We start from the raw sequence: 26,725 nt of genomic DNA, 5'->3' as shown, positions 1-26,725 counted from the left end.
CCATGAATAAAACTCCATCTAAAGCTAGTGGTTATTTTACTGCACTTTCCGTAATCAAAGACTGTTGAAATTAAACTGGTGCATTAACTAGAGTTAATAATGTATGCTGCCTGGTTTAGTTACCACTTCTGTTCAGATCTGCACCAGTAGTATCTAGGGAACACAAACAGTAGTAGACTCAGAGTGCCTGTAATTATTACTGCAAATTACTAAATTGATCTTGCCAGAAAAAATGGAGCAAAAGTTCTCTTGTTAATTAATTTTCTCAAATGCTTTGTTAACTTGTGCGTATACTGTGGAGATAGGCCAGATAAAGAAAAGGCAGGCACTGAAGAGATGCGCTTAGGGTGGTAAATGATGGATGAAATACTGTTAGCAATTTGGCCATTGTGTTTTTATACGTACTAATCTGAGTAATACCACAATTATTAGGTGCTGATGTCCTAAGAAAATTGGTTAAAATGTTCTAAAAATGTTTAAAAATGATGGTGATTAAAAAGGACTTATTTCTTCATTACAGTCTGCAAGTGCGGGTTCTGCTCTGGTGGCAAGGAATTTGTGGAATATTCTTGTTTGAGTTGGTTGATCTTGGAATAGAACAGTTTCCCTTATTTGCCACTGGCTTGCAGATTACAAGTTTGAAAGCAGCATCTATGGATAATACCTGTCCTTCTGTGGGAAGCAAATTTCCTCTGCTTTGGCCCTTAGCTAGCACAGCTAACTGTAAAGGGACAAAAGCTTCACAAAGCAAGACAAGAAAGGGTCACCAGATTGTGTTACTGACCTGCTGTTCAGTTTCTTGCAGGTCTTGCAGGGTTGCCTATCTATGGACTGCTGGCATGCAGGACAGTTTGCAAGATACTGTGTTGATAAACTATGAAATCAAGCTACTGATAACATCCTGGGTATGTTTGGAAATGCCAAAGGTTCAAAGGATCTTCAGGTATCAGAAAAGATGGACTGATGAGGTTTTGGGTTTTTTTAATTGGCATTTCTTATAATCCCAATATCCACTGTGTTCAGTAATTTAACTTCTGGGGCCATAGGACAATGGGACCTTTTGGCTGGGCTATGGATGAGGCAAGTGCTGGTGGTTTGGCTGGCTCCCGAAAGGAGAAGGAAGAGGAAAAGCGATTCTTTCATCCTTTAAATCAAAGCCAATGGTAACCATTGATTTCATCAGGAAATTACTGCTACTGTCAGGAGGAACTCTAGGGTCATTACTTCCCAAAAGCTCCTTTGCTCTAGAAGGATGAAGGAGTTGCTTCATTTCACAAAGTTTCTTACATTCAATTTTCTGCTCTGCCTTCATTTATTCAGAGTGGAGAATACTGAATGACTATCCCTGCTTTTCCATAGTGCAGTCATGCTGCCTCCTTTGGCTGACTAGGAATGGGTAAGATCACGTGAGCCCTGCCTGCTACTGTCTAGGGCAGAACCGAGGCAAGGAGCTGCCCGGGTGGATGTTGAAGCTGGTTTATGCTTGCAGCAGAGTCCTCCTCTTGGCAGAGATTTCTAGTGCTTTGTCAAACTGTCTGGTTGCATCAGTTAATTGCTTGTTACAAAGTCCTATCAGAGTGCTTAAAGATCGCAATGCGCTTGTTAATTTGGTTCTTTGAAGAGTTTAGGAGAGCTCGGTTGTGCTGGGGTACCACAAAAGCAATCTTACAATGTACCTGCAGCATGCATGCCTGCCAAAGGCAAGGGTAATCAATCAGTGTGTTGCCACCACTATTGATGTAGCCTGAGATGGAGTTTGACTTGAAAGATGAAGAGGAAATTAAGCATAACAGAGTGATAATGGAATGATCAATGCTGCTTGCTGCAGACTTTGCATGTGCATTGAAAAGGATGATATTTTGTCAATGCTAGCCACGGATATATAAATGAGGTGGTAAGTCTTATCTGAAACACAAAGCTAAATAGAAGTGACGAGTGTGGTAGAGTTAACATTGGTGCTTTACTAGCAGGAAAAACAAGAAGGATGACGTGATGTCCCAGACTTTCTCTTTCAAGGCAGCATAGATAGTTCTGGTGGTTGTCATGAAATTCCTTTTTCTCAGTATTTGAATCATGATTCTGTTTTCTCTCATAAATGTTGAGTGTAAAGAAGGAATTAGTTGACAAGTCATTTTCCTTTAGCACTTGAGTAGCCTGGGTTGTGAACCAGAAACGTGTTGTCATAAAAAAATCTTTCTTGTTATTAAAAGACTGCTTTCAATCGCAATAAAGTCATCGGTTTGGGACAAAATTTTTCTCTTCAATGGGATATTCTCTAGAAGGACCCTTCATTCAATAGCAGAATTTGTGCTGAGTATCATGGGCCTCATATTCATCTAGTATGAAGCCTTTTGGTCCAGAGTGTTCCCGAATACTGATCTGGGGAGGAATATATTTGTGTCTCGCCTTGGGAATCCTCCGCAGTCAATAGGATTGGTCTCTGCAGCAGGCATGTTTGCAAAATTCTGTTTGTGTAATGCCATTTTGAATTTTTTATTGTATTAATAGTTCCCATAAGGGAAAAAGAAGACTTCTGAATGTCCGATTGCTTATGGGGTCTAGCATTTATTATTTATTCTACATGCTTTTATTGATGGTTGTTGCTAGAGAGATATTCTCATCGTCGTGGGTTCCAGTGCTTTTATAGAATGTCAAGTTCTCAGGAAATGATTAAGGAAATCATTAGGGATCTTCATCTATTTCCCATCCTTCCATGTATGCAAGAGTTTCAGTGTCACTCAAACTATGTTATTTTCAGCATTCTGACTCACTGCAAAGGCTAAGGGATGGATTTCCACACCCTGGTCTTTTTTCACAGCCACCGAGGTCCTTACTCACAGCATCTAATCCACTCTCTGAAATGTTCTTGGCTACTTTCCTCAATAATGTCAGATGATGAACTAGATAATGGGATTGCCTTATCCCAATCATATGCTTTAAAATATCTTGCGGGGTCAAAATTTCATTATTTTAATCTTCCATTGACCATTATATGAACTCTTTCAATTCACTCTGGCTTTTCTACAAAATTACATTACCTAGCAGTGGCTTGTATGAAATCTTTTTTCAATATCCTCAAATAGTCAATAGCTTTTTAATAAAAGATTTTGTTCTAAAATTCCTTTTCCATGTAGTAAACTTTTATTTCTTGGCATTACTGTCCATTCAAATGCTGTGTCATTTACCTTTGTTTTTCATTTAATGTTAACTTCAGGTTAAACCCATTCACACATCAACGGTCATTTAGCTTTAAATCTGTGTAGATATGTTGTGTAGAATTTTTACTTAATTGAATAGATACCCATAGTGAATCATAGCAGTCTTCTAATCCAGCATGACTGTAGCAGTCTGACCACCACGTGATCAATTCTATTTGTGGTTTAGATGATGAAAATCACTACATCATTGTTGGTGCTCTGAAACTGGCAGTCTTTGTCAAAACAGGAAGTTCTGAAGCAAACAGGAGAGAATTGAATTGATATTTGGGGAATCATTTGAATATGGAGGCCAGTCACCAGTTTCAGAGATCATTTGAGTTTCAAGAGCCTTGAATGAGTAGGAATTTTTCGGAGTGCACTACAGTGAACTAGACATGCAGAGAGAAACTCAACCTCAAGCAAGGGCTTGTCATGAAGCTCTGCTCCATCAATGTCCTTCGTAGGTTCTGTTTTCAACCCACTGTGAGTAAATTTCAGTCTCCCAGTATATGACTGTGTAGTTCTTTGAAATTCATTGCATTCAAAATTAGTATTGTTGGGGATTTTCTTCTTTCTCCTTTACTTTTGTGAAAGGTTATTTTTAAGTATATACATTTTCAAACTGGATGCAACCTAAGCCAAAACTCTGGAGTGTTTTCACTAGGTATCTGGATTTGGCCAAACACATTATTTTGTATATGAATTTGGATATTCGTATAACAGATATTAGACTTGAGCTTTAGAGCTTTGAGTACATTTGGATCCTATTTTTTTGAGAGATTGTGCTTTTCCTAAACTTTTGTCTTCCTTCCAGGACATTTCAATTGAGCTAATGCCAGTGCAGAGCAAGATCTGTTGTTGTGATCAGCAGGATCTTCTTGACCTTGCCAGCACCAGGTGATGTCTTCTGATAAGTTCTAAGTGCAGCTAGAAATGAGACTCCCTGCAGCACAGAGGCAAGAGTTCACTTTCTCTCCCACAATGATCATGCTGATGTGCCCCTGCCTTGCATCAACTGAGATATTCAATCTCTTGTGATTGTGAAGGATGTGGGCTCCATACCCTTAATTTTAGCATAGCTTCCCCTCTTGAAGCATTGATGGTAGATAATAAAAAACTCACAGAGCTGGTCTAACAATCCCATATCTTTGAAATGAGCAAGAAATGAAGTACAGTAGGAATCACACTAGGTAGATGACATGCTTTAACTGAGCTGAGTCCTTGAAGAATTAGTCTGGTGATTATGGGAAGACTATAGCTGAGTGTCTTTTTAAATCAGGTAATTTTAAATTAACTCTCTTTTCCTTATCTAGTTAGTCCATTGTTCTGAATTTATGGCTCAGGTTGCTATCTGATGTTTAAAACATAGCATTTCCCAGAGCGTCTTCTGATGAGTTTAATGTAATTTGAGACCCTTTCATTCTTGAATGCTACAATTACAATGAGATTAGGAAGCAGAGTGGTTAAAATGAGTTTCCATTGCTAAAAAAGATACTGGTAGATAATTCAGAACTTTTCAAAAGAGAAAAAAATTTAAAAGACTGGAAGGCTGAAAGTAATCCATATTGAGAGACTACTTGCTGTCCAGGGCAAGCATGGACTCCAGCTCCTTTAAGCTGCAGTTGCCTTTGCTTTCTGATAATATGCCAGATGTAACATGAATGTGTCCCTGATCAAGTGTTGCTTGATAAAAATGGGTTAGAGAAAAGAAATGCAGTGAGAGCTTCCCATGTTCTACTCTGTGCAGCTCACCCTGCCTGCTAGGCAAACAGGCAGCAGAGCTATTATCATTCAGATAGCAATGAGATGTGTGATTTAGGTTTTTCAGGTCTCTGCCTTTTATACTCTCATAATAGAAATCATTAGGGATCCACTGAAATACTCCATTTATCACAGTAAATTTAGATGACTGGTGACATCAAGTGCTGTTATGGGTCTGGGTCATGATTACTGCCAAGCAGAGTCCTGTTCTGGCTGAGTGAGTATGCATTAACTCAAACAGCTAGATTATTATCCATCATGGCTGTTGAATAAGGCCCAGTTTTTCTAGCAAGGGGGTGGGTAGGAAAGTGTCCAAAAGAAGTGTCTGCCTCTTGCATTTGAGGATGAATTCAGGATCAAGTCTTCATGCTTTTGCTTGGGTAAATCAAAAGTGTTGGAGCTAATTCAGCCTTTCCAAATTGCACTTTTCTGCTTCTGCATGCTGACTGAGGCCAACTCCTATTTATGCACTGGAGGAGAGTTATTACCTATGTGCCTAAGAAAAGGAAGGGAAGAGACAGGCATCTCTGGAGCTAGACAGTGATGAGGTTGCAAGGAAATTACACTCCCAACTACAAACATACAGAATTATCACATACTATTAAGTGTTTTTCTGTTCTGTCACACAGTTTATGTCCAATCTGTCACGGCAATCTTGCTTTAGAATTTGAGTGAATCTCAGCCTTTGACTTCCATCCTCTCCAGACAGCTTTTTAGCTTGACAGCCAAAAATCAGGTAGCTTACAACATAAATTCACTGTCTTGAGTTCCAAACACTGGCTTTACAAATTGCACTTTCATTATGTAAAATAAAGCAATTTATATCCATTGACAGTAGATACAATGCTTCAGTGCACACTGTTTGGCTTGATGTATTTGATAGCTTGAAACTAGCTGCCTTCCAAATGTACAAGTGCTTGTCCTGCTGCATGATCCTTGTGTCTATAAGCACTAGCCTGCTCATCTTCCAGAATGAAGTAGGTCAGTTTTAAACTCAGAGTTTAGCCATTTTAATCTGGAACAAAATGCATGGATAGAAGAAGTTAGTTTGTTTGTCTTACCTCAGGCTTCTGTTATTATAAGACTGCTTATCAGAAATAATAAATTCATGTACTTTTTTCCTCTGAAACACTGGCAAGGTATAATTATATTATGATTTATTTTACAACCTCAAGACCAGAACCTGAAATATTTACTCAGGCAAAATTAGAAGTCAAGGAGAGTAATCAATCATTCACAACTAGGGAACTGTAATTCTTTCTATGTCCATTTAGTAGTCTGAGTACAGAATAACCCTGTTGTTAAGACCTCTGACAAATGCAAAGAATAAAAGTGAGGTTTCTTGATTTCTAATGCCCTTTCACTCGGAGCCTTATTAATGTACCTCACCCTGGGTAACAGTCATAAACAGTAGTTCAGCCTTTCTCATGCCAAAGATACAAGATATTAGTGGAAATGATGATAATTTTGGACCCCAATTACCTAGCTAAATGGGAGCACTGGACAAGGCATCCTCCAACTTTACCATTTCCTTCCATGTGGATATGGTGTATTGGTTGGATTTCTCTCACTGGTCAGACCTACTCTAAAAGCTACTAGTTGTGTAAGATTGCGTTTGGTTTTGGGGGGAGGGATGTGTTACTGGTTTTGCCCATGATATTTTTCTCTTCTCCAGGCTATGCTAGGTGTTCCTGATGGATAGTTGTCCTACTATGTTTTAAGATCCCAACCAGTCACTACAACTTTGGATGTAAACAGAAAAACTTCTTACGGCATTGAACTGTATAGAGATACAAAAGTAGATTACAAATCAGCAATGTTTTCAGAGTAAAAAACTGTCCACCAAGGAACAGTTTTATATATGGGGAAACAAGCTGATTTGAGAAAGAACAATTAGTATGTCTCTGAAAGAATTATCCCTATTTTCAAGGCTGAATTTTCAGGTAACTGTAAATGAGTATGTAGAAAATGATTTTTCATGTCTAATTTATGTTTAGTAAAAAGATCATAAAATTCTCCAGATTCTGCATTCTTTTGATTTCCAGTTGTCTCAGGAAAACTAAGAATTGTGACCATAACTCTAAGTCTTGATGTGTGTTTAGTTAACAAAACGCTTTGTTACATCACCCCAGAAGTCTTGACATTAATAGTCAATTTTTCAGCTTCTTTATTCAAGTGAATGGTGAGCCTAGAATAATAAAATATGATGGTCAGTGTCAAACAAAATGATTATTCAATGAAAATTTAAGTAACTAAGCAGGCAAGTAACCATACCTGAATCACAGAATGAGGTCAGCTGCTGAGTTGTAAGTAATCACTGTTTAGTAATTTTGATAGGTGCTTCAGGTTCATTTTGTAGCCTGTTAAAAATGAGACATCATTGTTTCATCTTTCTGGTCCCTTAGAAATGAGCTGCATAGAGGCAATCTCATACAGTTCATTTAAGAAATTATTAGCTGAATCTGTTAGAAGTTGGTTTTGTTTATTGCAGTGGAGGAATGCTGGTTTACATCAGCTGAGGATATGATGGATATTTCCTTGAATTTTCCACAAATCACTGCACATACAGTATTTTGGGAATACATACCTGTGAATGTGAATAAATATTTCTGACTGTGGTTTTTGAGATATGTTTTGTGTGGAAGGACTCTAGGCCCTACCTATCAAATATACGCAGATGCATTTTGGCCAAAATACCCTGAAAATGATGCTGTTCATACCTTTGATTTCAAAGTGGAACATTCACTGAAATTAGAATGATGCATGTAAAATTGAATAGATCTTCTACCTTCTGATTTTGGGTCTGTTAGGAAAGTTATTTTCCAGTGGGAAAAAACCCAACTCTGCCATTTTATTCAGGCTACAGAAGCTATTAATCCTCCAAAGTGGCTGTTTGCAAACAGTAACGTCTGCTAAGTTCTTCCTTACAGCTTTTTTTCAGCTTGCCTGCACAGAACATGGGTATAGATGTGCTCATCCCTTACTCTTTTACAGATGCTGCTCTGGCAAGTGTCACTGCAGCAATGTCCATCAGAAATGTCACTCAAGAGAAACATTTGCCAGATCTGCCTGCCAGCATGAGCTAAATCACCTCACTGTGGATCGAATGTAGTTCGTCCTTGCCTCTCCCTCTCTAAGAAAATCATTAGGGAGCCACAGAAGAGCTGATAACTAGCCATGAGTGACTTGCAGCAGATGCTAAATATTGTAACACTGATAACAGTTAATTTTTTACTGTGAGATCTGAAACTCTAGAAACTTTATTCATTACTGAGGAATGGTTACTCTAATTTTAGGGGACTGGTAGAGGAACTTGTGGAAACAGAACAAACTAGTAAGTGAATATATGATCTGATTAATAAACATTCCATACTAGCCCTTAGCCTGGAGTATCCTGAGTTTAAAGCTAGCTCACACTCTCACATGTTTATGCAATGATGCTTAACACATGGACCTCACTTGAAACTACGAAGCAGTAAGAGGGCTCCCGTGGGTTCACTGAACACTGATTTGGTTCCTGTTTCTTGAGAAGAGGTAAAAGGCAAGTCAAGTACCATAAGTGGGATACGTAGGAGATGGAGAGCAAACCAAAACAGAGATAAAAGGAACAGGGACTTTTAAACTTGTTGTAATTTGCCTAATCCTGTTGAGATGAATGTTTCATGTACTTTAGTTCAGATAAGTAGTCTTAACATTTTTCTCCTGCAGATTACCACTATCTATGGCTTGTCAATCTATGCTGAGCTTCAGTCTCAAAGGATAGACGGTTGTGTGCTGCAAGACTGACAAGAAATATTAAAATTAATTAATTCAGGAAGTCAAAGTTGGTTCTTACATTTTCCTGCATAGCCCAACTGAAGGGGATGTACTATGCAGACCTAAGACCCCGGTCCTGCTGCTACCAATTTCTTAGCAGATCACTGCATCCATGTCAGAACTTCCTTGAAGGTAAAAAGTGCCTGCTACCAACTGCTGGGTCCAGACCTTGCCACGGGAAGGATCTGACCCCAGAGCAGATGAGCAGGAACTTCCTAGGTGACCTTTCCAGCTGTCAGAGAGTCGCTCCCACTGAGGTGCCTTTGATCCCAAGGAGAGGCAGGAACCGATGCATCGCTCTTAAGATAACTAATTTTAGCAGCTGCATCTGTTTAATTGGGACTCTCAGCAGAACATGACTGCAGAGGGAGCCCAGAGGGAAAGTAAGAGATCATTCAGGTATGAATTGCAAATGTTTTAAAGCTTCACTCTCCCCTGGATAAGTCTTCCTAGGAGCTGCGATATTTGTGCTACTGCCATTCCTGGCCAATCTCCTGCACTTGGATGGGAAGTTTCTTCCAGTGCAGGAGAATATTTAATAGAAGTATATGAGAGATCTACTTAATATGTGGCATTTCTCTGTCATACAGCACGATACTAAATATTGTCCAGAGCTACTGAAGATATTTGGACATTTCAAAGGCTATTTTAGACCATTTTCATAATTTTCTGCATGAGCTGAGTGCTAAACTTCCAGATTTTTTTGTTGATAGCTGTCAAAGGTCCCTTAAATACTGAAAATCTCTTTAAAATGTCCAGAACCTCAGCCACCTTTGAAAATCTTAAGTATTGTGTAGGAGGCATATCAGTTGCTCTCTGTTTGTGTCTTATGTTACCAAGAACAGTATCTATAATTGTTCTCTTTTACCTGTTTGTCAGTCCTGAATGCCACTGATATTTCCAATAGAGAACTTGGGTGAAGGTGCTGCTGAAAATGTAATACTTAAGTATAAAAGGCAACCGTGATGTAGAATTGTATTAGGAGATTGGCTCTAAATTCACCATCTTTCTCATATAAAAAATTGACATTATTTAAAAATTATGCTAAATGAACATTTATCTATTTCATTGTTCTTTTGAAGAATGTGACATTACTGCCTAGTCAAGAACTGGATATAACCTTTTCCATCAATATGTCAATAGTACATTGTTTCTACATTTAGAAAGAGAGTGCCAAAAGCTGAGACTTGAACATGCATCTGCTTTGGATTAGATTTACAGACTGTCATGGAAACACAAGAAAAGAATAAAGAGGCATTGCTTATAACCTGGAATAATTTGATTTCAGGTTTTGCATCCAGAACTCTGATTGTTATTCTCTTTTGAAAATAATTAAAGGTTGGCAGCACTCAGAGTTATGTGAAAGTGACAATCCCTTGTAGTACGGGATTTTAGGTAGAACATGATATGTCAAACTGATCTTGCTGTTCTCTTAGAAGATGGATCCTACAGCTGATAAGTCAGTGACAAGAACTTGAAATATGCTTTATACTGTGCATTCAAGTTAAAATAAATGTTGAATCTGCCAACAGTTTTCTTTAAAATACATGTAAACACTTTTCACAGCATTTTGTTTATCAGCGGTTTGCTGAATACCTCTTCAAACTTTGCAGCAATCTGACGTGTCAGCCTTTTCAAGTTGTGTCAAACTCTGACCACCAGTGCAACAAAAGAGTTGCTTGATTTATAGAAAAAATCATTATTATTCGTGCTAAGCTGTCAATAAAATGAACAACAATGGTGCTTCCTGATCCCTAATGTTCTGTAATACACAGTTGTTGGAAGCTGCATTCCTCTGGGAGAGGTGGGTGGGAAAGTATTGCTGTTGAGAACTTTGGCTTACCGAGACAGCAAGGGGCAAGCCAGCTTTTGAGAACCTGCAAGCTGTGAATTCTTTTTCCTGAAAAGGAAACAAAGGATTGTGTCCTACTTTTCTAGAGATTAGCTTTTGTTTAATCTTCCAATCTTCTGGCATACTGAAACACTGACTACTCTAATAACAACATACTACTTAATCCTTATGAAACATGTAGTGATAATTCAGCCTAAGAAACAATTCATGTTTTACTGCTGCCAGCTAAAAGTTTATGTTAAAATTTCTGTTGTTACAGAAAAAAAATGAAATGTGGGTTGTTTGGGTTTTTCTCCTCTTTTTTATTTTTTTTTTTTCCCAGTGAACTCTCTAATCACAGTATTCTCAGTTATTTCAGGCATCCTTATCATAGATGGTCAGTTCTTACTGGGTTTCATTTTGTATTCTCTGAGAGCAGACCAAAGGTCTACCCTTCCATTTCATCAGGAAAAAAGTAAGAAAAGAAAACCTGTTAATTACAGGTGGTGTTTATGTCTAAAGATGTGATCTAGCTTCACATAAATCAACAATTTTAATTGTCTTGGGAAGAAAAACAGCTGTTTGGTAAAAAGCAAAAAAAAATCTATAAATAGAGAAAAATCTGCAAAATGTCATTAATATTTGTCGCTGATATGAGGAATTTTTTTTTTTTTTAAAAAGGACAGTTTGAGACAAAAATGTCATATTAACCATTTCTCTTAAAGACATTTCAGCAGTATTATGCTAGTTCAAAAGATATGTATTCCTAATCTGCTACTTTCAGCTCATTTTCCACATAAAAAAATCATCCTAAGACTCCAGGTTCCACAGCAGCAATCATAAAAGCTGGCAAAAAGATAACTTTAAGTAAGTTTATAAACTCCCAGGCCAAGAGCAAAATGTCTGATCAGACTGAGATGTACGCTTTAAGCTACTCTTCATGGACCTGCTGCGCTGTTTCATGCCTAGTATGTGATACTTAAACAGCTGAGGGGCTTTTTCAGTACATTAATATGTGACAGTCAGAGAAGTAGAGAATTGGGTCAGAACTGAACTTTGTAACTTTTAGTCAGGAGTTGGCTTTGGTTTTCAACTGGAATTTGTGGAAAATCTTGTGGGGTACTTGCCCAGGTTTTGAATCTTCACATGTTGTCAATAACATAATTAATGATTTTGCACTGTTCTTGAAGTAGGGAAAATCTACTTGTTAAATAGTACTAATGAACGTACTGCTTCTACTGTTAACCTTACTGCATGTTTACTGCTGTTATGTGGGAGGGCAAATAGTGACATTTTTATTGTTGGGTGCATGCCACACAAAATGCAGACTTGACAGTACATCAGAGACAAGTCAGTAGAACAGTGAAAATCAGTGAGACCTGGTGCTGACAAGCTTTAGGACTACAATTAAAGCCACATTTCAAAACGTGCTTTTATGGCACTGAGACAGCTCTTCTACACTTCACGTGTTCCAGCCTAATTCCCTGTGCGTGGGCGTGCCTTCTTAACCTTGTCCACTGTGCTTCATTTTTCTCTTTTTAATTTGCCTCCTTCAAGTCTTCCCACTGACTCACTTACTAGCACATCCTTCTGAGGTTTTTTAAAAATAGATGGCTGAAAATAAGAACATTACATAAAAATGTGGAACCACTAAGACACGTGGAAAATGTTCATAATAAATCACTCTCCCTCCTTTACCTTTTGCATCGACTGTGAAATCTTTTGAGCAGACATCTTAATGCTCTCTACAGGTAATACACTCAGTATACAATGTTGCTGGACCTACAGACAATTAGTGATAAGTAACCCTGTGACAGACTTCGATTCAGTCATTTCAGTGGCTTAATGTGAAGGAAAAGTCTATAGGCCAGACTGGATGATCAAAATCATGGTTTTGGGCTTCCAGTTCAATCAAACCACATTTGTAGGTGTTTATCAGTGTAACATGGTACAGTACAGTAATAACCACTGTGTTCAAGAATAATTGTTTTAAGAATGTTATGCTGTACTTCAAATAGCATTGGATATCACACTACGCAGTGTAAAACCAAACCATTTAGGTTTGTTTAATACGAAAATTATAGATTAAATTAATTTAATGTAATATAAAAACATGATGAAGGAATTTAAATCTTTTAAATCTTTTAAACATGTCATTTAATCTTTTGCTAATATAAAGATGCAAGTTCATTTTCAATATTCCCTATTTTCCTATTGCTCTTATATTACTAATTTGAACTCTCTTTTGGTTTTGTGGTTAGATTTTTTAATCTGGTTTACTTGTGTTTAATTTCAACAGAGATTTATCTGCAGAGAAAAGACTGAGGTCTAAAGATCAATTCATTTTGTTATGTTTTCTTCCCACCCACCTTTTCAAGTTTCAGAGGGATAGGGAGTAATTTGTTTGCTTTTCTGTATGCTTGCACACATTGTATTTGTAAATGACAAAATACTAGCCTGATTTTTAATACTTATGTAATTTGGTCCACTTGCTCTGATTCATTAAAAAAAGAAGTAATTTGTTTCACCAGGAGCTCCCAGGTAGCTTTTCAGGTATTAGTTGGAGCTTCCATTCTGGAAAGGTACACATCGGTAATCAAGTCTATTTACTTCTTTCGGTGTGAATTCATTGTGAAGGAGGGCCAGTCCTGAGACCTCTCTGTGATTGATACCTCTGAACTGTGAAAGGAGCTAGTATAAAGTCTATGACAAAACCCACTGCCTTTTTTAATGGGGGCAAAAACGCTGAAAGTGAATTTCTCAGAGAGCGAATAGCACAGCATTCTTTTGCAGCACTACATCCTGGGAAACTTACTGTGTCATATTTCCTCCCTAAGGATATTATCTTCCATGTAAAGAAATATGTTTGGAGGAATGCCAGTTAAAGCTTTTCCCTTTCTCTTCTTCCTTTTGGTTGCTTGCAGGACTTTACAAAGAGACACAGAGCCACAGCAAGTGAAGAAACATCTCTGTGTTAATTAATCAGGCTGGGGGATTAGGGCCAGCTGGGGTCATTATAAATTGCTAGGAACAGCATGGGAAGTTCAGACACCTCGGGCTGGGTGGTTAGCATGCTGGTAGACAGAAGGAAAAGTATCTTATTTTCTGTAGAGAATTTATGCTGGAGGAAATAAGCTGCGGGGGGGGGGGGGGGGGTGTTCTCTGTCAATCTTTAAAGTTAGAACTAGTTTCTCTTGCATTATTTATTGGTTGTAGGGTTTCATGTATCCCTTCTGAGTGCTGGAGGAAAGTGTTGCATAGAAGTTCTCTACAAGGCATCTCTACTGAGATAAACTGAGAGGTTTAATTAAGTTAGGGCTTGAATGTATTGAAGGTAGAGGAAAAGCAAGCTTGAAGTCCAGTATTCTGAGATCTGCCAATATTTTTATCTTTGTAGCTGACTAGAACTTGGGTTCCTTCAAATCCTATTTATGACATTTCTTTCTCGTAGGTACCCTAGGCTGAGTAATCTGCCTGATGCCACTCGGATAGTAGTTAGACTAGCTACTGTATTCTAGGGTCAAATCATGTTTTTGGCAACGAGATGTTCCCCTGAACTATATCAATCTATTTACTATGATTAACCCCTACATGTACAGCTAAAGGCAAACACTGGAGGCAGGAAGTTTTCTTTGGGTTGCTTGTAACATATGGAATAATCATAACTGACTCTGAATACTCATGCTGACTCTTTTAAATCTTCTTTTTCCTTTTTTTCTACCCTTAACACTAGAATACATTCCTGCCCTCTGGGTAAACCTGAATAAAACTTAATGTTAATTTGCAATCTTTTTGCCTTCATGCTAAGCTACCCAAGATATTTTACTGTTAATTTCACAGTTCTCAGAACCTCAAGGCAATGCAGCACCTGTAAAGTCTCAAAACTAGTGAACAATGTCTGTAGTTAGGAATGAGTGCAACGGTCTACTGAGCTTAGAAATGTGCTCAGCATTACATGGGTTTCTGTTACTTTGTCATGCAAAGTATCTTGTAGATCTGTTCTAGCTCTGGTTGCTTCTGTGGGGGACAGTGCAGACCAAGGCTCAAGTAAGAGGTGATTACCGAAGGGGATATGTGAAGACAAAAGCATGACAAAGATCTCTAGGTGATTCTGGGCAGGTGGTGTAAATCTGAGCACTTAGAATATGAAAGGATGCAATCGGTAACTGAGGAAGAAACTGGGAAAGCTCAGGTTGTGTTTGTTATGGTGGGCAGGAAGTCCTTTCAGTCAACTGGAAATTACTGTAGCAAGGAGCTTAGTCTGCAGAGGGAATCTGACAACTTTTAATTGAGTTGCACAAGATGCATGCTTGAAAGCAGGGGAGGGATAAGAGGGGCACTGAGGAGGAGTATGCAGCAGCTAAAGGTAGCTGTAAGAATCACTGCTGTGTCCGTTTCATAATGAAAACCTTTTGGCAAGACTTTTAGAGAGGCTAGAGAGGTATCTTCACTGTCTGTGTCCGTGGTTGAACCACTTGTATACCTTGTATGTGTCCTGGAGCACTCATCCGTTGGGCTGGAAGAAAGCAGGAATACCTCGTGCTTAGTTTCCCTGTAGAGGGGAAGAGAGGCCTGGCTGCAAGAAGGAGGGAGGTCTTGCACCAGGATTTGTTTGAAGGAAGAAGCAGCGCTAGCCCTGTTACCCGTTATCTCAGCTCACCTCAGAGGGCAGGATGCATTGGAGAGTGCAGTTGGCAAACATAAAAAGTTGACAGCCATGAACAGCATTGTTAGTGATGTGTTTAATGTGTGAAATACACAGTAATGTTTTATAGGATAATGGCAAATAAATAAAATGACAGAAGTATATAGTATAAATTCCATCCTTCCAGAACAGCTTCTAGCTCTGACAGGAAAGGGAGGACCCATCTGCCTGAGCACTGAGTTAGCTGCTCCTTTACCTTGCGAAGTAGTGCAGGTACCACTAGATGGCTGTCAGACAGAAGGTGTGAGGACCTCTGGGAGAGCATCCAGGGCAGCCCAGGATTCAATGTCGGGCCTTTACAAAGTGTTTTTGAGGTGGGGTCTTAACTATCAGAAAGTTGGGGGCAGGCAGAGACTTAATCATGCTGAATTGTCTTTGTACGATGCGAATCATCACTGTTAATTATAAATGGGATGATGTTTTGGCTTGGAAAGCAACATTCAGAGGCAGGGTACTCATGGTCTGCTATGGGGTTTCGTAGGCTGGAGGCCTCTCTGTGAGCCATCAGTGTCAGGTTAAGTGAATTCTGATTTGGTAGTTCATACGTTGAAGAGACAGAGGTCCCAGAGACAAGAAGAGCTGAATCACTGGAGCATTTTCCTTTTTTCAACTTAGTAATTTGTATAACAGTATTAGAAGCATATCTTAAAGCTGTCTTGTGATAATACAAAGTGTTTGTCTCAGAAGGCAGTAACAAAATCAAGAAGATGTTAAATAAGAAGGGGACCAGCACAGTGACTTGACTGTGGGGGTCCTGTTTGGCCCCTAGTCTTAGGCTCAGATCTGGCTGGAACAGAGCTGGAACGCAGCCCCTGAAGAGCGAGCACATCATCTGTCCATATGCGCTTCACTTCCCTGATGGACTGGAAGAGTGGGAGAAAATCCTGAACACTGATGTCTTAATATTGGCTCAACACCAGAGCGATGTTCCTGCAGATTTAGTTACACTCATCTGGACATTTGGCGCATATGTTGATAAGATGCTTCTTCAATAATTTTCTTCAGTCAGTAGAAGTACACGGAGTGACTGTATTGGGAGGGAGGCCAATGCAATGTTACAAAGATACACTTCACTCCTCAGATGTGCAACTGCAGGTCACAGCTGGGGAGATGTTAGCTTAAAAACTGTCTGCCATGGCACAGAGTATTTAGTGATCCTCCTAAAGCCTATGAATAAAAAATGGATTGCCCCCATGCAGCACAAAAGGCATGAATGGAAAGAAAGAAAGAAAGAGGAAACTGTATCTGTGGCAGCCAGTGAGCTGTGGAAATTGGAGTAATTTCTTATGAGCAAACCCACAGGTTCCCTGAGGAAAAACCTCCATTAGGACTTGTTCCTCTAGGCCAGCTTCCATGCTATCTCATGAGACTCAGTCATGCAAATACAGTTCCTTGGGACAATTCCCATACATAAATTTTGGCAGGGTTAAGCTCTGTGCAGAGTCTTCAGCTTAAAAGCCACTTGACTTACCCACCACATCCTGGAAGACGAAAACTTCCAAAACTAATACAAGCTTGATTATTCAGCAGAAAAGCGGTCAGGAGAAATGAGTGCTATTGCTGTCTTGTTATGTTCAGGGCGCCCTAAGATTTTTGGCTGGTTGTTCTTGCTCTCTGAATAAAATGAGAGAATCACATAAATATTGGCAGTCCTCAGTGCTGCTTTTTAGCCAGAGTTGAGCAAACAGCTATGACTATGCCAGCTTTTCTCTCAAATGAGCATGCCCTTAAGGAGCAGGCTCAGCACCTCCTTGTAGTTATAATTGGAGTGTATTCTCTCCCATGCACAGGAACACAACAATTGTGTAATAGTGGGTTACAGGTTGGGATATTCCTTGGTATTAGAGACCCTTTGGTGGCCCCTCTTCTCTCTATTGGAAATGGGGTGAATCAAGAATTGCATCCCTTTTGTTCCAGTTTCCTACCCAGAATCAGCCACACTGGAAGTCTTCGAAGGTCTTATGAAACTCCCTCCCTTTTGGAAATGCGGGTGGTTGGGAGCATTCAGTGTAGCCGTTTCAGAGAGTGCACGGTCAGTTTTTGTAGGAAGATTGACATATATATAAAACTACAACAGGCAGTGGTAGGAGTATAGCTAAGAATGGAAATACAAAGGCTTGTGTTTGTGTCTGGGTTTGCAGTTCTTGTCAAGAGGTTGCAGGGATCACAGTCCAACAAAACTTGTGAAGCCTGGAGTGTTGATCATGGTTGGTGGTAAAAGGGAGGTTGATCTTTCTCTTCAGCTTTCTGATTGATTTTTTTACATTTCAGAATCACTTGATGAAGGAAGAGAATGACAGTGAACATATTGCAGCAATGCAGAAGTACTTACAGCCTTATTCTCAGCTGTGGTAAGTTGGATTAAATCTATGGATTTTAAGAGTGATACTGATCTACACCACATCTAGGCTGCTTTTCTTTTTTTCTTTGGTATCCCAAGCTCAGGCACAGAAGCAAGCGGAGTGAAACATAGAGGTCTTTTCTAAAACCAGTCAGAACCTATGTTACTTCAATAAAATAAAGTATAGTCAAGTATAAAATTTCACTATCATAATATTTAGTTGCACTTCTTAGAGTTTTCAGTATACTGGGTGATTCAAACTTTATAGACTTTCACAAAGCCAGAGGCACTTTGCAGCTCACCCGAATATCCGACAACCTGCAAAAATGGGCCTTTAATTTGCTGTTATTTCAACAAACAGTGATTAAAGACCAGCAAACCTATTCTACTGACATATTTTGCTCTTTTGGGAAATAATTTGGAACTGATTTATCTTTCGTTCTGTGTAGTGTTCCCTCCAATATTCTTGCTCTTGAAATGCATTTCTGTGGTTTTTGTTTGTTTGTTTGGGGTTTTTTTTTAATGCCACTTGTGTAATAACTCTGAGGAATGGACCCTTGGTTACAGTTTTATTCAGAAATGCAAAATTCTGTAGACAAAATGCAGTTTTAAATTCTGTTAGAACATTTCACAATCTCTGAACCACTTATGGCATAAATCTATTTGACCTTCAATTTCCCTTAGGTATCTTTGTATCAGTATGAAATTAGTTTAATTTGTTTAAGCATGCATACTTACACCTTAATGAGCTGATAGCATTATCTTTATCAACTCTGGAAATGACTGTACTAAATCCTGCAGTATCTTTGCTGAACTGTGTAATAATTCTTTTTTTCTTTAATCACGAGTAGCTCATAGCTCTTTTGTCCCTCTGAAGCTTTGATATTTCCTGGTGTTTGTTGTCTTTGAGCTGAGATTATTTTTGTGAAATTCTCATATAAAAGTCTCTCAGAGTTACAACAGCTCTAACTAATTTGGTGTGGAACTAGGCAGTTAGGAAAGCTTCAGGATAGCTAGGTAAAAGTAAAACATCAGACTAATGAAAACTTAATAATTTGGAGAAGTAGATCCCCAAGGCATAAAGTTTTATGATTGTTACCTGCTTTGTTGTTCTGGTGAGGTTATTTCAAGAACAGTGATTTGCAAGTGAAATTTTAATTAGAAAATTTTAATGGATATTTTTTTAAAAGACGATGTAAGACACTTAAAGGACAGTACAAGACCTGTTGATTGAAGGACATAAAAGCATGTCCTTTGTTTTATTAGTATTTTCTGTTCATGAGTGCAATCCAATTATCTTTAGTATTTGTCACACGGTACCTTTAAGGTTATGAATTTTCATAAGAAAATTCTTTAACGGGTTGGCTTTTTGTATAGCAAAGGAACAATTCCTGATGTGGGGTTCCAAAGTGGGCAGGTGAAAACAAAAGAAGCTGTGGAACTAGGAAGGTACTTGGTCTGTGTCCTGTCTGCATGGGAAGTGATGTGGACCTGGATGTGGAGTTAAAGGCAAATGGTGGAACGTCAGCAAATGATCATGCTGTTTGTCTGAAATGAAGTGAAACGTCATTGGATTCTCACAGAAGCGTTGTGAGGGCTTTATTGCCCTGCAAGGTCAATATAAATTGTACCTTATCTGCTTTAACTTCAGGCAGAAGAAAAATTCTGTATCACTCCATTTGCTCTTACTGAGAATAGTCACAGTTTCTTGAAAGCTGATGAGGTTATTTTGAAAAAGGCAAGATAAAACCTGTTGAGTCATAGCTAGTGTCTGAGTAACTAATATTTGGCTGAATGCTAGAACTGGCAATCAGGAAATTTTGGAAGATGTTATGACTTTATTATATGCATGTATGGAGTTCTACGCTAATACATTAAGTCCTAAAATTTTTTTTTTAAACAAAATTGTCAGGTATGAAGCAGTAGACCTTTTCATTTAAGATTTTAAATTTTAAGTGTTGTTTCAGGATGATTATGTTTTATTACTTAGTTATGGTACTTATTACTGGTGATATAACAGACTATAACTTTCAGAAGAGAAACAGCTGAAGAGTCTTCTACAGCCCTTTCCTTTTAGACATATGCATGATTTTTATAACTGGTGTAGTTATGGCAGGAATCAAGTATGGAAATAATGAAATTTGAGTTGGATTTTTATCCCTCTTGCTGAATCTACTGTAATATTCAGCTAAGGTGTTCCTTAAGCACTTCTACTTGGTGCTGATGATCCAGGCCTGGATATTTACATGAGTTTCCTTGATACTATTCTGAATGCAGATCTCTCTTATAGTGAAGTAGCTTTGGGTTAGCTTTTTTCCCCCTCTGTGTGAGCTTTTCACAGAGATCAGATACTGGCTTAAAGGAACTACAAGAACATTAAACTTTGGGGAAAATAAGTTTTTGAGGACTAGCTTCTATAAGAAGTAAAATGGTACAGACAGGAGCACAGGGGGAAGGGAAATGCCTTAGTTCTTTCTCTTCATCATCTTTTCATTGTGAGTATCATTTTCGTCATCCGGGAAAAAAAAGAAATTAGAGCATTAGGTTTCATCCTACTATTGCAAATTAAGAACTGAAGCTTCCTAATAAGATCTGTACCCCACATGCAAGAATCGGTTTGCCCAAACTAGTCGGGATGTTCTGCAGACCTTGGTTGAGCTAAATGCTGGTGTCCTGCAAGGAAAGAGGAGTATTCAGCTCAGTCTCTGTGCTTCACCTGCTGGGAAAATCCAGTTTAATGCCCCATGTCAGAGGCCAGCAGAGAATCCAGTGTGCACACTGTGAGCACCTGATATATTCAAAACCTTGTCCCATTTCTTAGGGCTTTGGCAGGTATTGTGCCATGCCATTGCTACAGAAGCAAAATAGTTCACAGGAAGGAATTTAACACTTTCTGTAAAATGTGCTAGAATATCTAGGAATTTACCATGCTGAAACCAGTTTCCATTTAGGAAAAGTGAGTGTTATATCAGCCTTTTATCAGTTTTAACTTTAACATGTGGCTAATAATTTATTACTTGTAGAAGTAAAAACTTTCTAATGCTCCTTCAGGGAATATGCTGTACTTTTCATTTCCTTGACCTTCCAGGTTTTCATCATTATTTATAGATCACTGCAATGTATTACAATAATTTTCTGAACAAAAAAAAAAGGGAAAAAATCTTTCATTAGGAATAAAATCAGAGGGGGCATGGTGAGTGTAATTTCTATCAGCAGATGTGCTTAATTGTTCAAAATAACTGCAGAATACTGTTTGGGTATGTTTGAAATAAAAAATATTGACCAATAAAAGTTTTAAATAATTCTGCTATAATTTTTGCATAGGATATCCAGTACGCTTAGTGAGTTGTTTTGCAATTTACCCCTAAAATAATGTACTTTTCCCTCAAATGAATTTATGTGACTTAAATAATAAACCTGGTAACTTTAATTATATTATGAATACTAATGACTGGATGGAAACTTCAGATTGCCAAAGACACATGAAAGGCAAGTTTCAGGAGACCTAACAGTAGGTTGCAATAATAAAATACTGAACCTATGAAACTAATGGGAGTTCATTACTGAAATAATAGTATGTCCGTCTTATGTGATGCTTCTCTACCAGGGGAACTGATGAAAATCAAAGAGGAGAAGCAGCTGGAGAATAGCCAGGAGGTAAAAGGGCTGCCATGAGAATTTGAAACAATCTGCAGAATCTCTGAAGAAATGAGAGTTAGGTCAAAGCAAAGGTCTTAGCCCCTGAGTGCAATTTTAACATCATAGAAAATTTGCATTTAGCCCGTGATCAAAACCCATTCACCGTGTTTTGGTTCCAAGTCAGACCAGTAATTGGAAGGGTCCTGTATTGCGTTTTCATGTGACTCTGTCACACCACCTGGTATCCGTAGCTGGTTTGCAGAGCAGGATATCTATCAACTTCCCCAAACAAAACAGCATGGTGTGGAGTTTTGTGGGTCCCATCATTATACAGTAGGAGTTGTTGCTATATCAGAGTAGCAATTAGAAGCTTAAAAAGAGATGTAATGCCTTGGTGAGGGCTGAACAACATCGTTTTCCCTGGATAATGGGTGCTGTTCCTTTGCTGCTTCCAGGATTTAGATTCAGGGAAAAGGCTTTGAATTAAGAGAAGCTGGATGCCAGGCCCCTAAACTGCTCTTTTAATTAAGTCTAGTTATGAAATGATATGATCTTGGCAACAACAATATCTTCTAATTGTAACTGAGTGTTCTGAATTTGTTACTCAGTTGAGTTACACAGGAACTAAATGTTCCTCTCAACATATTTTCTCCCTCCCTAGTAACACAATGAATCATGAAGGACATTTTCTATGAAAGCTGGTGCAGCCCAGACCCAGCTATAGGAGGAGATGAAGTTAGAAACAGAAATGTATGTTATGGTCCTGATTCTGCTGAAAGTACAAGCACTTACCTCACTCTTGAATATTGGCGATTTTTTTGTTTGTTTGCTTTACCTCCGTGTTTCAGCACATTCTTGCATTGTGTTTTGGAAGAACTTACACAAACTTAAATGCTTGAGTGAGTCAAGGTCTGGATTGCTGTGAATTTGGGTGCATGTTATATCCACAACCCCGCCTACATCACAGAACCTGTTGGTGTTACAAGTACTTGGGCAGTAAAAGCCGCAATATTTTTCCAGCTATCTACATGTTTAGAACAATGTGACTGGGCTAATTTTCTGTGGGACCCTGTTCAACTAACTCCTGAACTAGCAAGAAGACTGTTAATTAGAAGCAGCAAATCAGTTGCACTACCTAATCGTTTGTATTTCCAAAGTGTGTGTCTGTGGGGAGAAATATCTTCTAAAAGATGTGGCTTTTCTGCATCAGGACACGTGTTCTAGCAGGCATCAGTCAGCAGGGAGCAAGCACTGTCTTTGGCTCTGCCAGGCCAGAGGGACAGAAGTGGACTGTGCTGGGTATTGTGGCAGTGTGCAATTGTTTTTCCTAAGAAACTGGAATAACTGTAAAGAAATACAGACTCTCCCAGTGAAATGCAGGTGGCATTACCATGCGTAGGACCCTGGAGAGGTCTGGGTCATGGTCGAGTTTGGGGTTGGATTTTGTCTGGTGTACCATCTAAGTAGTCCTACTGTAGAGAATTGCTGGCAAAAAATAAATGCTAATTGCGAAAAATGAAAATAAAAAATCAGATAGACCTATGCATGAACCAGCAGAAATTCCACCCTTTATGTGACAAATATAAATGCCTGTCATCTAGTGTCGACTTGTTCCGGTTATGTTGGAACATCCCATCTATAATCCGCTACAGTTTCTCTGGTTTAAATCATAGGGTCAATAGCAAGATAAATCCAAGAGATTAATTTGAGTCACGTGATCCAAATTGTGCCAACAACTGTGCTTTTCTGTCCATAAGCTATGCAGCGCAGTGAGGATAGTATCTAAAAACCGAAACTCCCAAATGCCTGCATGAAGTTGCATAACTCTGCAAGAGACTGTGTTTGTACGTCCACGTGGGAGACGGGTCATGACGCCTGAAAGTACCCCCTGGGCTCCAAACTGCACCGTACTGTGCAAGAATGGTGCCTGCTGAAAACTGGAACTGAATGGTCCCTTCACGGAGCTTTGCTCCATCACAAGGTCATGGGGACCTTGGTAAGATTTAAGAAATGGAATAATGAAAGCTGAAAATCTGATTAAAAAATAATTTAGCCCTTGATTCATCTCAGTACTTAAATACATGCCCAACGTTCAGCGTGTCAAAGTTCTGTGGGTACCAGCAGGACTGCTTACAAACTGAGGACCTGACGTGAGCTGACGCAGGCCCTCAACACACAGGGGTGTGCACAGAGCTGGCCTTCATGTCTTGGTGTTGGTTTTCACTAACTGCATTCACAGGTAAAGGTAAAAGAAATTGTAAAAGATCATCTAGACTATCCCATGAAGTAGCATTGTTGACTTCTGTGTAGTCCTATCACTTTCTTCTGGCTATACTTGGATATCCCAAAAGGGACACCTTCCATTTGCATTAGGAATTTACTCCCACTGCCTCTCTGGCAATCATTTACCTCATTCTTTACTATTTATACCTTTGGATACTCCTGAGCTATCATCTCATTTTCAATAACTAACTTTCAATAATTTTTCATCTTTCTTCCAGAGGAGCCATCACCATTCAGTGAAAAAGATAACACCAACTCTTTTTAGTATGGTCAATAAGCTTGGGTTTTTTTATTCCTCATTATTATTTTAAATAAGTATATGAAAAAGAAGTTTGAAAATTTTTGCTATCTAGTATGAAATGTTTACAGTTTGCAGACCGCAACTGCATTTCAAGCAAATTCTCTTGCAAAGACTATGTATTTTATACAATAGCAGTGCAATTTGTTATTTATAGATTGATTGTCTGGCTACAGGCGAACTTCGAAAGCTTTCACATACAGTGCTTTTATTTTGAGCTTATTAGTGGCTTTAGATGCAGAATTCAGATTTGTATCGAGGCTTCTTCTGTATGCCTGGTAGATGAGCATTGTATAAACAACACTGGTGCGTAGCCCTGAAAGAATGCATTCTAATGCTTGGCTGAAGATATTAATTGCAAGAGCATTGGGAACTCAAAGGCAAATAAAATAGCAAGAAGCTGTTTTGTTTGTTACTTGTTCAATATTAGGTATTCAGCAAGATACATGACTGGCAGAGACAAAGTTTATTCTTATTAGTCATAGAGAAGAATTAATATATATTATTGAATAAACTCGAATAAACTCTGACTTTTGACATTCTCAAAACCTCCAGTTCCATTATGCGTTGGAGCTTGCTGTGTTGGCTTGACTGCTTATTATACCTATGCTGGCAGAAAAGAATAGCGTCATAACCTATGTTGTTGCTTGGCTTTGAGTGTTATGTTGACGTATATACGTGTATATTTCTATTCCTGTTCTTGGGAATGCTTTACAATGAGGCTTAGTTCCCTGTGTAAATGTATTTGATTGGTGATGCTTGATCCTCCAGGATCAAGCTGTCTGTCTCATTGAAGGTGTCACTTTCGCCAGAGTGATTGGCATTTTTTACTCTGTTTAGCCGAGACTGTAGTCGTTCATGTTCCTTTCTCAGCTCCGAGTAGGAATGGGAGAAAGTGTGGAATATTGATGTTGCAGGAAAAGACATGATGAGAATCCCACTGAGGATGCTGCTGAGAGCCACCATCTGGCCTGGGACGCTCCGTGGTACCATATCTCCATACCCCACAGTGGTCATTGAAATGATAGCCCACCAGTAAGAAGCAGGTATGCTTGTAAATTCAAGCACCTTCCCAGATTCATTCTCGGCAAGATAGACCAAAGGAGAAAACAGAGTGACAGCCACGCATAAGAAGAGTAAAAGCAGGCCAAATTCCCGTGTGCATCTCCGAACTGTGAGGCCCAAAGTCTGCAAGCCCAAGGAGTGTCGGGCAAGGCGCATTACATACAAGATCCTCAAGGCACGTAAAACCCGTAGCACCAAACCAACCTTCTCCAAATATGTGTTGCTGCTTGGCCTGTCATCCTCCTCGTTTGAGTCATCTTCTGAGAAGATGAGGGAAACGTAATAGGGTGAAATAGCCACGAAGTCAATTATATTTAGGGGTCCTTTGAAGAACTGACACTTGCTCCTTGCCTGAATGAATCGGAGGCAGAACTCCAGGGAAAACCAAGCCACACAGATGGTCTCTATGACGAAGATGTAATAGCACTTCTGGGAACACTCGCCCTGACACAAAACAAAAAGAGAATTAAATAAAAGAACAGTCTGTGAACCAGCATCCAAAAACACTAAGGAAGAAGCAATATGTATCTGCTTGCGTGACTGGTATCAGAAATAAACAAATCCCAGCTAGCAGGTAGTCGTATGGTAGACATCTTTCAATGGTGTGTAGACAATAATGAGCATGTGAAATATCTGAATGAACAGATATATCTACCTGCTTATTTTTATTATGTTGTTTCTTCCAGTGTAAATGAATGAAACTCGTCTTTGTATAAAGTCTTGGCATGCAGCCTGTAAGTCCCAAATAAGTCCCACTTTCTGCTCTCAATTAGAAATTAATTTAAACTTGAGTGGTTTATAAGCCTGTACAAAAATCAGTTTATCTTCAAAAGAAAGATTAATGTTTGAATGTCGCTGTAAACTTCTGGTGCTGTTCAATGCATGGTGCTTCCACAAATGCTGTGTACTCTGGTGCAATTAACAGTGGTTCAGAGATATTCATTAAGTCATCTGGATCCTTGGCTCAGTTATGCCATATATAAATCATGTTTCTTTCTGCACATACAAATGTTTTAATCTAAAGGAAAATAAATATCCACCCAGTAGGTGAAACTTGCCATGAAGAATCCTCTCCCAGTGTTGAGGCCACTTGCTACAAGCAGCATTTTCTCAGGTTTGTTATCAAAGGGATTACTTTAGTTGAACTACCTTGGATTCACATTTTTTTGTTTCCCTGAGCTGAGCTTAAAAAATGAAACTTCTTTTGGCCTATTCCAGTGAAACAAAGAGGCAAATGTAAACTGACTCGTAATTATTTGGGTAAGCAAGAGACTACATTGAGCTTTGTCCTTTAGTGATGGGCAGCCACTACGTTACGTCCATCCAAAGAGCGAACTAACGGATGGACACATCAGTTACAGGGACTGAGGTGTACATACTTTCTCCTTCATATGCACAAGTGTCTGCTTACTGTATTCCAGCTGGCAGAAAACAAACCAGGTCCCGCCACCGTTTTTTGCCTCATAGAAGATAAGAAATAACAATGAAAGCAGCATGTACTGCTTAGCAGCTGGACATCTCCCCCGAAAAGAAGACATCGTTTTTAAATACTGGTGTCACTGCTTTCGTACACACCCTGTCTATCCTATTGATAAATACATTCCTGTACCTGTACAGAGAATTAATATGTTCTTAAGAAAGCTGGTCTTGTGATTGGACTAATACTGGGTTTTTTTGCTTTTAAGCATTGTGAATAAGTTTATTGAAGAATTCCACCTAACTGGTACTTGTATGATATTTTCACAGTGGCATACTGCTATTTACATTAAGTTCTTGCATCGGTGCAAAT

At 38.9% G+C, this 26,725-nt stretch overlaps 1 protein-coding gene across 1 annotated transcript in view; it reads right to left on the bottom strand.

The window, feature by feature from the left end:
* Window positions 1-15,362: 15,362 nt before the first annotated feature.
* KCNG4 (potassium voltage-gated channel modifier subfamily G member 4) overlaps window positions 15,363-26,725 on the bottom strand; it is a 28,769-nt gene continuing 17,406 nt past the window's right edge. Inside the window, exon 3 of the mRNA XM_030024688.1 lies at window positions 15,363-25,380. Coding sequence (XP_029880548.1) covers window positions 24,595-25,380 — 786 coding nt within the window. The 3' untranslated portion in view covers window positions 15,363-24,594. The remainder of the gene's footprint in view (window positions 25,381-26,725) is intronic.

Source organism: Aquila chrysaetos, chromosome 9 (genome assembly GCF_900496995.4).
Source record: "Aquila chrysaetos chrysaetos chromosome 9, bAquChr1.4, whole genome shotgun sequence".
Lineage (NCBI taxonomy): Eukaryota > Metazoa > Chordata > Aves > Accipitriformes > Accipitridae > Aquila > Aquila chrysaetos.
The sequence above is the reverse complement of the archived record's forward strand: the minus strand, read 5'-3'. Positions and strand labels throughout refer to the sequence as shown.